Here is a 12,658-nt window from a genome sequence, read left to right on the forward strand (position 1 = left end):
TAATGGTTTACTTTCTTAAAAATATTAAAATCCGCTGGTAAATAAAAAAAGAAAAAGATATCACTAAAATGACAAGTAATCTCATTTTTTTTCTGTGGCCAACTGCAGAAACTACAATCCCATGATTCCGTGCGCGGTGTCTCTTTCGCCCCCGCTACACCCCGCACTCCTTTATGCTTTGACATCAGCTGTTCTGCTCCAGAGCAGCAGCGTCCTGCAGGAAGAGACGGGAAAGCGCAAATCCGTGTTGTGATGTTGCTTTTATTAATTATCGCAGGCCTCGGAGTGGTGACGTTACTGGTGATTTCATTTGCACCACACATACGGTAAGCGGCAACTAATGCACTCATTCACTCACATATATAAATCACAGATAGGCGGTTACATGGTTTGACAGGACATTACAGTGCACTGATGTAATTATTACGATGAGGTCAATTTACATGATTAAAAATACTTATCGCCCCACTTAATTCAACTAACCGTTATTTTTAAGGTGTATTTTTCATTACCCTTTTTTTTGCACGATGCTGAATTGATTTTCCCAGCAGAAAATCAATGAAATAGAATGATGGAGCTGTGGGAGTTCTTGCACATAGATGAACCGGGTGTCTTCCAGCTGAGAAAGTCGGGCCTATCAGGAGGCTGAGCGTGGGCGGAGTTATATTTGTATGCATTACTCCAATAGAGCTATTGGTTATAGGGCGGCCCTGCACGGTGGCGTGGGTCGTACGACTTGACGCTCAGGATTGTTCATTATCCAAGTTTCTGTATGAATAATTAAGGCAGGCTGTCCATATGTCCAATCATAATGAGGACATAACTTACACTGACTGCAGAAGGAGCTACTAGTCATTCCAATAGAGGTGGAAGAAATATTCAGATCCTTTACTTAAGCAAAAATACATAAGTATAGCAGTAAAATGTAGTAAAAGTAGTGGTTTGGACGCTCTGACTGATGTATTATTATATATGACATCATTAGATTATTAATACTGAAGCATCAGTGTTAGAGCAGCATGTTACTGTTGTAGCTGCTGGAGGTAAAGCTAGTTTCAACTACTTTATATACAGTTAGCTAGTTTAGTCCAGTGGTTCCTAACCTAGGGGTCGGGCCCCTCCAAAGGGTCACCAGATAAATCTGAGGGGTCGTGAGATGATTAACGGGAGAGGAAAGAAGAAAAAACAAAGTTCTGATACACAAATCTGTTTTCAGTTTTTTCTCTAATCTTTGATTTTTGGTGAAATATTTGATCATTTGAACATTTATTGAAATGAAACCATGTGAGAAGTTTAGAGGGAAAAATCACTATTTGGTGGAGCTGTTAACAAGTCATAGACATCTGAAATGTGACCCCGACTACACACTGCTTTTTGTGAGACGTCAAAAACCAAAAAGGTTGGAAACCACTGGTTTTATCTTTTAAGAATATGTTGTATTTTAGAAGCTGATATATTATCCATTGTGTCAAATCTTCATCTGAAAAATAACTAAAGCTGTCAAATAAATGTAGTGGAGTAGAAAGTACAATATTTCCCTCTGAAATGTAGTGGAAGTATAAAGTAGCATCAAATGGAAATACTCAAGTAAAGTACAAGTACCTCAATTTTTTACTTAAGTACAGTACTTTAGTAAATGTACTGAGTTACTTTCCACCAGTGTCCATGATACAGTATCTCTGGTACTAATCAGTAGTTACTGTCCGTTAACAGACAATATGCAGCAGGAGGAGTTTGCAAGTCTACAACTCGTCTGGATGGGAAGACCGTCCTCATCACTGGAGCCAACACAGGGATCGGGAAGGAGACGGCCCTGGATCTGGCAATGCGAGGTGACCTTTTGGTTTTATCTTCAAAAGCAAAGTCCCTCTTTGATACCCATAACCTCCCCTTAACAACCCTCAGAGAAAACAGGGGTCTATTATAAGGCAAAGCAAATTTTAAATCAGTGTTAGAATTAGAGCTGCAATGATTAATCTGTAACTATTTTGATAATCAGCTAATGGTTTGGAGTCATTCTTGATCTGATTATCTTTGAGTTGTGGACTGTTGGTTGGGCCAAACAAGATATTTTAGGTTGCATCTTGGATTTTATGAAACAGTGATCGACATTTTTCACCATTTCCAGGCATTTTATAAACCAAACAACTAATTGATTGAGAAAATAATAAACAGATTAATCAATAATGAAAATAATTGTTATTTGCAGGCCTAGTTATAATATTATTAAAAAATATATAATGCCAATATACTAGTATACAGTACTATACACTGTAATGACATTGCAAATATATAAAAAAAAAAAGATTGAAGGCCTGCACAAACATATTCATTCTCACTAATGTCAAGTCAAAATGTTTAAAAATGGCCACCACTCCAACAAACAATATACTGTATACCATTAGGTTGACAGGCTCTATAATGACAGGTCTGTTCAGGGTAACTATGCTCCCTCTAAATGTAAAATGACATAAAATGATCAAACTTACATGTATGTTAAGTGCAATGAGCTGTTATGCATTATATTAGACAGAAGTCTTAATACCTGTAAACCAAAACTTCACCAATTAATTGTGTTCATTTTTAATCACAATTTGCTTGAAATAATACATTTGGACAACAAAATTTTATAAAATATCATGTTATGATCAGAAATTCACAACACGATTCTTCAGACACTTAAGTGATAACATTGAATTATTATCCAGCTCAATGACTATTGCATCTAAACGAAAGATGTTACATAAAAGGATTTATTCTCTTTGTACTTTGGAGCTGACCCTTGAATGATTTGCTGGTGGTTGGCTGGCATGTTAGAGACCTGCTGCGGGAATTTTAATATTGTTGCCTTCATTCTTGGTCAATCAAGCAGCATAAAATGTAATCTCATTTTTCAAAAACAGAGGGCATTTCAAGGCTCCTCAGTGCTTTCAGTTGTGTTGTGTTTAGTTAGTCACTGAACTATGCATTAATCCTGTTTTTTCTACTTTGGTTCAGTGTGCCACAGCTTAAATATAAAAGCATCCTAAATTGAAACAAATCCTAAACTCCAATAAAAATATAAGAGATTGGGATGTTTTGTTCAACTAGCCATATAAATGTAAAAGTAATACTTTGCTTGAGGAGTGACATATAATTGCTCCACACACCAAAACTGAACAGAAACCTCCTTGTATCCTCTCTTTGAATTACTGTAGTTTCGGTTTTGTCAATAACTTGTCTTATTTTCTTTATTTTTTTACACGACAGGGGCTCGGGTGATTATGGCATGCCGAGACACAGAAAAAGGTGAGGAGGCTGCAGCCAGTATCCGAGCTGCGTACCCCAAAGCACAAGTGGAGGTTCGAGAGCTCGATTTGGCAGATACCTGCTCTATACGAGCCTTCGCACAGAAATTCCTGAGAGGTATGTACGTAGTAGCTGTTTGATATTCACATCTACCCACAAAGCCCAGTTTTATTGTTGTTAAACATGTATCACAGCTGTTGTGTCCCTTTTTTTTCCCCTCAATGTTTTGTTCTTCAGAGGTCACCCAACTTCATATCCTTATCAATAACGCGGGGGTGATGATGTGCCCTTACACGAAAACAGTTGATGGCTTTGAGATGCATATTGGGGTCAATCACTTAGGTAAGACTTCACTGACATCTAATCCCAGCAATGACTCATTTAAGCCTTAAATGGTAAATAATAATGGTCCATAGATAAGGTTGTAAATTTGTGTAAATTATTAAGAGAATTTGAAATCTTAACTCTTGTTTTTACAGTTGGGATTGGTACACCGAATCAAAAAACAAGACTGTGTGTTCTGACTGCTAACCGTACGTGTGTCTTACTTCTGGCAGGTCACTTCCTGTTGACGTTCCTCCTGATCGGGCTGTTGAAGCGCAGTGCGCCGGCCCGGATCGTGGTGGTCTCGTCTCTTGCTCATAATTTCGGCTGGATCCGTTTCCATGACCTTCACAGCCAGGGCAGCTACAACAGCGGATTAGCATACTGCCAGAGCAAGCTGGCAAATGTGCTCTTTGCCAGAGAGTCTGCACGTAGACTAAAAGGTACACAAATACACACACACACACACACACAAAATGGGAGAAAGGACAGATGACCTGCTCTGGCATACAGGGTAGTAACAGCGAGGATTAGTGGTGCATTGTGCCCAGAGTAGGAGTGAGGAGATAAAACCAAATACAAAAATACAAAATATAACACCCATTTCATCAGTATTTAAAAAACACAGCTGGTGCATCCTGTACAATTTCAGTATTGTGTTAGAGAAAAGTCTTTAAATATAGCAGGAAGTAAAATAATATATTCCACAAATGAATACATCTAAATCATCATCATAAAAAGCTTAATTCTTGGCATTCCACTATCACTACCTAAATAATATTATTTCCCAGTGTTCAGTCTGTTGGTTAGAAGGTTTAAAAAATGTCTCTGATAGTGACGTCTGTCTTTTGTCCTCACAGGCTCCAATGTGACAGTGAACTCAGTCCATCCTGGGACGGTGAACTCTGACCTGACCAGACACTCGACCCTCATGACGATACTTTTCACCGTCTTGTCTATGTTCCTGAAAACTCCACGGGAAGGAGCGCAGACCAGCATCTACTGTGCCGTGGCAGAGGAGCTACACTCGATCTCTGGGAAACACTTCAGGTAAGCAACAAACTAGAAAGTTGACCTCCAAGAACCATTAAGAAGAAATGTAGACCTCAAAGTACTCCAGTGAGATTCATATTCAGACTGATATTTCAGTCTGGAGCCCAGCTATGGATGAGTTAATTCCCTTTAAAACAAGACTCTACAGCCACGCTAGCAGCTCTGTGAGGCTGTACTTTGGCTAAATGGTATTTTGAGCTAAATGCTAACACTCTTATATTTAATAGGTATAATGTTTACCATATTCACCATCTTAGTTTAGCGTGTTAGCATGCTAACATTTGATAATTAGAACTAAACACAAATTACAGATGATTTTGACCTGATGAGATTGCCACAGTTATTACGACTAATCCTGAGGGGACCATGAATGTGTGTACAAAATTTCATGGCAAATCCATCTGATATCTGTTGAAACATAACAATCTCAACCAAAAATTTCAACCTCATGGTAGCACTAGAGGAAAAGTGAAGGAATCACATAAGTCTGAGGGATTCATCCTCTGGGTACCATGAATGTCTGTACAAAATTTTGTGCTAATCCTTCTTGTAGATGTTGAGGTATTTCACTGGGTTAGTGAAAACTTTGACCTGCTAGGAGTGCTAGAGGAAAAGTCAGAGGATCACTTGAGTCATTAGGAGACATCCCTTAGGCACCATGGATATCTGTTCCATCATATAGTCGTTGAGATATTTGACTCTGGGCTAAAGTGGTGAGCCGGCTGACAAACCAACATTGTCATCGCGAGAGCTGCAAGCATGGCTAAAAAATTAACCCCCCCCATAGCTGGTCGGTTCAGTTCAAGCTTGTAAGGGTTTTCTGAAATGACTTGGGGGAAATTATCCTCTGGAACCAGATCCACTGATAATAGGGACAGGCATGTTTCAGTTCTGTTTGTTGAATCTCTTATCAGGGTAGCTACACTTTCACTTGTAACATTCACTATTTTTGGTTTCTTGTCATTTTGTCCATCTAGAAGTTAAACGTTGTAAGTCAGCATAGACCACAATGATGATTATATAAGGAAAATGTTAACATACTGCAAAATAAGAGGCAATTTACTTGTTTTTGCCATCTTACTAGCAAAGCCTTACCTTTACTCCCCTCTGTTCAAAGGATAAAGCTGACAATATCCTTTTTTTTTTTTTTATTGGCAACAAATCTACAAATCTCGTGCAGAGCCAAACCAACAACGAACTCATCACGTATTGTGTTTGAATTAAAAGCCTGATAGATCTTATTCCTCTGTGCTGTAGACCTCCGTTGTTGTCAAAAAACTATTATAAACATGTCAGTGAGCCACACAGTTGCACTGGATGGCATGTTCCTTCACCCTGAAGACGATGGACATCTTAGTTTTTTGACTTTGCACTTAAGTTCTTTGAGAAATGTTCAATGTAACACAAAGTCAAGAGGTTGTGATATGTAGCACAACAAGCTAGCGAAGCTCTGTAAACAGAACCATGTTCCTGTGCATGCACAGTGGCGTCTGCCTTATAGGGAACTACTCCCTTGTCTTTGGAACCGTTTCTAAACAAATTACCATAACCGTAGTCATCGGGATGAAGGAACATGTCAGCAATCGCAGCAGTGTGACTCACTGACGAGTTTTTGGACAACAGCGGACGTCCACGGCACAGAGGAATAAGATGTATCAGGCTTTGGATACACACACAATACTTGTAAGTAGATAAATTCATTGTTGGTTTGGCTCTGCACATGAGATTTGTTGACAATAAGAATAATATAGAAAAAATTGCCCGCCAAATCCTTTAAAGTGCAGCGTTTGTAAGATCAAGCATGTTCCTTGTTTCTGGCCAGGATAAAATAAACGAGGATAACAAACCTTACTATCATGTACAAGGTCAAAGAGAAATGAAAACGCTGCACGCAGAGTGATGACTCATACCATCATTAGCCTTTATGTAATACTCCCCCCACCCCCCGTCCCCCTCCCTTTGTTTCAGCGACTGCGCCCCTGCCTTTGTAGCCCCACAGGGCAGGAGTGAGGACACAGCCAAGAGACTATGGGACGTCAGCTGCGAGCTTCTTGGTATCGAGTGGGACTGATTCAACTTTTAACCGCCATCTATCTCAGTTCTTAAAAGGAGTCCTTATCCTTTCTGTTATCATTAATTTCATCGTTTCACTATGGTTTTGATGTTCTTTACTTTGAACGTTTCTTACCTTCAGAGATTTCAGCAGTCAGGTAATAATGTAAGAGGTACTATAATGTGAAGTTGCTTTTTTGTGTAATAATGCAGTAAATTACAGTATAATAACTTGAGTATTTTGGTGCCTCACAAACCAAAACAACTCAACTGTATTATCATGTAACCACAAATACTTTTTGACTCTATATTTTTGTGACACAATGTGAATACAGTGTAGGCAAAAAAGCAACTTGATGCATCGCAATGCTGTAGGATACTGTGAAGGGTCAAGCCAGGGTAACTGACCAGCATCTTTATCAAATATTGTTTTTTTTTTTTGATTTATCCAGAATTTGCAGCTAAATTGCTTGACTTTTGTGCCAGTATTTCTAAAATATTGCAGGGGTTCTTACAAAGTTTCCAGGTCGATTAAAATATTAGTAAACTATCAAAAATTAGCTTCAGTCTGAGCCACGATTACAGCTTAAATTGCATAAATGTATTTTGTGATAACTGTAATACATGTTATATAAAGGTTTTCTATTTCAACAGAGTTAGAATCATGTCATTCCAATATTTACGGAGATTTTTTTTTTCCCATGATCATTGCCAAAACTGCACATTCCTGCAGGAACTACTGTTTTACATTCATAAGGATTCCCCTCCTCATGTTTCCTTCTCAGCATTCACATGCAAGGTTGCCAAGAGTTTACATTCTGTGTTTTATACAAGTGAAACATGCCTTTTACTACACTTACATTCTTGTTAAGAGTTGAATGTTTACATTTAATGTAAATAAACAGAAATATTACTACAAGGCTGCTTGTATCAATCCTTAAAAATCTCTTTCAAATGCCATCAACCATGTAAGAACCTAATCCGTGCACACACACACACACACACACACACACACAAACACACACACACACACACACACACACACAATTTATCATCTTAAACCAACAAATTTTGGATGAAGTTGATTCATATATTACATATTTTTTTATTTCATTTTACTTTACAAGGGGTGGAGAAAACAATTACATTTCAAAATCATTTGTTCCTGCATCATTAAAGCAGTTACTGTTACATATTTTACAATTTTCCCCCAAAGAAGTTTATCTTTAAACTCACACAGTATAAAGTGCGGCAGTGATGAGACAGAGTTAAGGAGGATTAGAGTGCAAGAATGTCGTACGTGTGCATCTCAAAAGTCTGAACTGGCTTATTTTCATCTCTTGCCGACCAACACTGAATATCATATATCTCTGTCTAAATCATCTCAATCTTCACACTAGTGAAAGGGAAGCAAGGCAAAAGCAACATAGTGTCTCCTGTAAATAAAGATGTATTGCTTGACCATGTCAATCAGAATAACTTTGAAATACACACATCTAGTATCCTTGAAAAGGCAGCATCAGCAACTGTTTGCATTGTTATCTTCTTTTGACCAGGTTGTAGGTTTGCAAGATAAACCAACAAAAAGAAAAATACACATAAAAGGTAACTGTATGGCAAAGGTTAAATCCCTTTTTTTTTTTCAAAAAAAGAAAATAATTATTTGATTGTTTATCTGTGTTGAGGCATATATGGGTCGGGTCAACCATGAGAACAAAATGAAAAGCATGATTTAAAATTAGTGGCACTCGGGGTAAACATTAAATAAATTATGAGACACAAGATGAAACATTCAGAAGCAAAACTAAGAACTAGAGAGGTGATTTTCTTGATAGCGAAGTAAAATTCATTAAGATTACATGATCTATAAGTGCTTCCCTTTCTGTATCCGACTTTGATGTTTCTTGGAGATTTCTTATCATCTTAAATGCCCTTAAATACTTCAAATTCTGTTACTGTCCCTTATCAAAAGGGAATATACGCTGAAAGCTGGCAAAGGAAATGTGCTCTACAATATCAGGTAACACGGGTAAACATCGGTTTACAAAAACAAGACCACAGTTCTCAGTTTCTTCAAGGATTCAACATGTACCGTCCGGATGACACCTAATTACATTTATGTGAATGAACAAAACTGTATCCACACACACACAGACGATAAGAACAGAAAAAAATAGATTTACAAGCAACACATTTGGCAGAGACTTTCCGGTCAGTTTAAAGATATTTTCCCTTTTGGCTGAGGTAGGAGATTAATCTTAGTCAAATACTGAGTAACAGATATGATTATATTGTGTGAGAATGACTGTATATACTGTATGTATACATAGCAGTTAGCAGTTATGTAGTAGTTGTTGTCATTCGGGTGCGGTTACATTGTTCCCTCTGTATCAGACACTGTACAGATGGGAGATAACAGTGAAATATATCCAGAATAGAAATAAAGCACAGCGGTGATTCGTTAGCTTCACAGACACAGGGAGGCGGCTCAAATAAAAAGAGAAAGTGATCATTTCGAGATGTTTCCATTTCATATTCCATGTGTTTTCCAGACCTTAACAGCATGTAGCAGGTCTCCTAATATACTGACAGATTAGCCAAATTTTAATATGTCTGTAATCTCATCACATTCTGGATGATCTGACCGAATAATCTGGTTGGCATGAAGTGTGGTGTATGCCAATAATCAGCTACAATGTTCTGCATCTGAAGATCACAGCTGCTGTCTCGTTACAGTCATTTGTATCTTAGGGCTAACTAATTGTTTAACCCTCTCACATTTCTCAACCTCATCTGTTTTTTGAGTCTAAGTGTTGTCGGTGTAATCCCTTGTTATGCCGACTGTACCTTTACCTGGCATTGGGTCGGGCCTGGCGCTGCTGAGGAGCCTTGCCGTGGTGTTCAGACAGCCACTGGCGACAAATGTTTTGCATCACTGAGTCTTGTGCTCCCTCTGCGGCCTGAAGGACGTCCTGGACCAACGGGCCTGCCCGGCTCGGCTCCAGTTTCACTGCCAGCAGGTACGCTGGCCGCAGCTTACTGCACTGCAGGTAGGCTTTGATCTGCGCACAGAGGGACAGTGATGATGAGAATTACATCAACAACAATCTTTGATTTATACAACTTTCTGAGGGTCTATAAACATGGATTTTGTTAGTGAAGGATATTAATTTTTGCTGGTTTGACCTTCTTGGGCAGATCATTCAATAATGAGGAGTGGAAAGATTAGCAGAATAACAGGCTCCATGATATCACTAAGGGAATAAAGGATGACTTTCACAAGTAGAATAGCTGGCACTCAATGAAAGTGATGTTAAAACAGGGTCATTGTGATTTCTGTATCTGTAAAAGACAGCCTGAGGCAAGAAAAGCAATGAATGAAATGCTTTGCAGTCATTACCTTGCTCTCCGTGCTCTTAGTCTCTAGAATGAGACTTTCCAGCTCCTTGGCCTGAATCAGATAAAGAACAATAAATGTTGACCAAACAGACAACATGGAGGTTAGTCATGTTTAGCTGTTATCAAAGTACACTCGATATTCATTTTACTATCATCAAGAAGTTTCTGTCACTCACATCAGCTGGTCCCTTATCTGCAACAGACACACAGCTGAGGATGAGGGCATCACAGTCGTTTTTGGTGGCAGTGCCTGACTCGCCAACGCATTTGAGCAACTGCCGCACGGCTCCATACTGCCTCTGACGGACCAGCCTTTGGCCGGCCCGCACGTAGACGGCCTGAGCCTCCAGCTGGAAGTCCTGCAGCAGGACGGGAGGGAGAAAGAGACGACGGTTATTTCAACCTTTGAATGGAAAACTACAACACAATAACCACATGTATCTCCCTTGTGTCCAAATATTGTTGCTGCTGTACTGTATTTCTTTGTAGAAAGAGTTTATCTACCAGTTAATGAATGCTTATTCTTAGTGACTGAAATCAAGATTATAAAATCTAATTGATCACGATCACAGTTAGAAAGTTACATTTTGTCTGTCTGTTGGAAGAAGTCTGAACATGTGACTTCAAAACAGAACATCTCTTGGATGAACATACCTGTATGACTCTGTATGCGATGCCAAAACCTTCTTCAATGTTTTTTCCTCCAAGCATCACCTGCAATAATACAAATTCAGGATATACTGTATTACTGATTATACTGAAAAAATAATACACATCTAATACAGAGCACAGTCCCAACCAGGTATTTAATACTTTACATTAAGTCCACATATACAGTAATCTTGGAGAGTTTGACTTTAAAATTCTCAATTTTGTTTTGGATAAAATAACTCATTCCTTCTTATTCCCTATTTCTTCCCATCACTGGAAAAATATATACTAGAAGAATGACAAGTGGAACTTCACCTTGCAGGCAACCTCCACCTTTATGGGGCTTCCTCCAAACAGTGTAGGTGGTGCACTGGACCCAGTGGACTTGGAGGAAGGTGTACTGGTCTGCGGAGCCTTGGGGGAGGCCGCCGTCTCACAGCGGTGGAGAAAACGGGTCACCTCTAGCTGGAGCTCGATTGTATTCATGTGCCTGATAAAAATAAGACAGGAGAGACCAAAAAAAGCAACTGAGAGGGAGCCAAAATATCTGACGCAGATGTGGAGTAATGGAGCACAAAAATACTGGGCTACACGTTTATTTAAATTCTGAGAAAGAGGCAGATGTGCAATTTTATTTTCATCAAAATAACTGAAATAAGCATATATTCAATCACCTGGACACGTCACTGGATGACATCATCTTCCTGAATGAGTTGACTTGAGACTTTCTCCTCCCGGCACCCCGACCTTGCTGCTCCTGCAGGTATGTCCTCAGGTGCTCTTTGGCGCTGACCAACCAGTGCTACACAAGATCAAAGTCAAGATAACAGAAAGGTTTAACTTTATCTTAGCAACAGGGAACCTTTTTCTTTTTGTCAAATACATAACTGCAAAAAAACAAGATGAATGACATACCTGCTGCTCTCCCAGCTGTAGGTACGAACTGGCTCTATATGTGAAGAATCGGATGCAGGTCATAGCCGCACGCACGTGATCCTGTCCAGGTGAAAAGGGTTTTACATTTTGTGAAAGAGGTATTATTTGATCATAAATCAAAATTCTAAAGGTACTGAGAAATGCAAATGATCAGCTGGTGAATTATTATTATTATTATTTTTTCATTATTTTAAATAAAGCCAGAAAACTTTGTATAAACATTGCTCTCCCACCTGTATTTCTTTACATTTTCAAATGATAATTCAAGTTTAAAATGCTCAAAAATGTAAAAAAAAAAAAAAAAAAAGACTAACCATCATGAACTGCTGGAGCTGGTAGAGAGTGTGGTAGTATCCCCGCCGCTGCAGGAACTGGCAGGAGGCAATAAGGTAGCGGCTGCATGTTTCCAGGCCGGGGTCCAGTTTTTCCAGTATCCCCTGCAGCATGCCAAGACGTCCCCGTTCCAGAGTGGGCTGCAACACGCCCTCTAGAAACACTTCCTCCGGGGAGTCCTGAGAATGAAAACTAATGTCAATATGTGTATTTGAGCAACTCTTTCAAAACACTCCCTACCTGATCAACCTTTTTAAGGGTTTGATCAACCTACAGCTTGTTTCTTTGGTATATACGTTTACTTTGTTGCATTTTTGCCCAATTCATAGCGAACCAGGGATTATAAACCAAAGTCACATGAACCCACATGCACCTTGTTAACTGGACAGAGTTTGGGTAACCTGCCATCCTGCTGGATTAGAGATGCCAACAGAGAGTTAGATCAACTCAATACTCAATAACCAGCCTGTAGAGGAAGTAGAACATTACATACTTGGGCACAATCATTAATCAGACTAACTTTTATTGAGAACTCAAAGAGCATTTTAAAGAGAGACAACCAGCAACTATTTTTAATTAGGAAGCTAAGGAGCTTTGGTGTTAGCCAACACATACATGAAAC

General features: G+C 39.0%; 2 protein-coding genes across 2 annotated transcripts in view; one reads left to right on the forward strand and one right to left on the reverse strand.

Annotated features, from left to right (window-relative positions):
- Positions 1 to 141: 141 nt before the first annotated feature.
- rdh12 (retinol dehydrogenase 12) lies at positions 142 to 7,603 on the forward strand. Its single transcript, XM_042388322.1, has 7 exons — positions 142 to 326; positions 1,714 to 1,832; positions 3,250 to 3,405; positions 3,526 to 3,630; positions 3,846 to 4,055; positions 4,473 to 4,662; positions 6,634 to 7,603. Exons 1-7 carry the CDS (start codon positions 253 to 255, stop codon positions 6,734 to 6,736), a joined length of 957 nt encoding a protein of 318 aa, XP_042244256.1. The 5' UTR covers positions 142 to 252; the 3' UTR covers positions 6,737 to 7,603.
- Positions 7,604 to 7,942: 339 nt separating this feature from the next.
- Positions 7,943 to 12,658, reverse strand: part of zfyve26 (zinc finger, FYVE domain containing 26) — a 28,496-nt gene continuing 23,780 nt past the window's right edge. Inside the window, exons 36-43 of the mRNA XM_042388255.1 lie at positions 12,018 to 12,215; positions 11,683 to 11,763; positions 11,442 to 11,569; positions 11,083 to 11,257; positions 10,771 to 10,830; positions 10,293 to 10,475; positions 10,118 to 10,168; positions 7,943 to 9,779 (exon numbers count right to left, since the gene is read on the reverse strand). Coding sequence (XP_042244189.1) covers positions 9,567 to 9,779; positions 10,118 to 10,168; positions 10,293 to 10,475; positions 10,771 to 10,830; positions 11,083 to 11,257; positions 11,442 to 11,569; positions 11,683 to 11,763; positions 12,018 to 12,215 — 1,089 coding nt within the window. The 3' untranslated portion in view covers positions 7,943 to 9,566. The remainder of the gene's footprint in view (positions 9,780 to 10,117; positions 10,169 to 10,292; positions 10,476 to 10,770; positions 10,831 to 11,082; positions 11,258 to 11,441; positions 11,570 to 11,682; positions 11,764 to 12,017; positions 12,216 to 12,658) is intronic.

Source organism: Thunnus maccoyii, chromosome 16, assembly GCF_910596095.1.
Source record: "Thunnus maccoyii chromosome 16, fThuMac1.1, whole genome shotgun sequence".
Classification (NCBI taxonomy): Eukaryota; Metazoa; Chordata; class Actinopteri; order Scombriformes; family Scombridae; genus Thunnus; species Thunnus maccoyii.

Coding starts and splice junctions, on each gene's coding strand:
- rdh12 (XM_042388322.1), top strand. CDS start 253: ATGTTGCTTTTATTAATTATCGCAGGCCTCGGAGTGGTGACGTTACTG. Junction 1,833..3,249: donor CCTGGATCTGGCAATGCGAG/GTGACCTTTTGG, acceptor TTTACACGACAG/GGGCTCGGGTGATTATGGCA. Junction 4,056..4,472: donor GTCTGCACGTAGACTAAAAG/GTACACAAATAC, acceptor TTGTCCTCACAG/GCTCCAATGTGACAGTGAAC.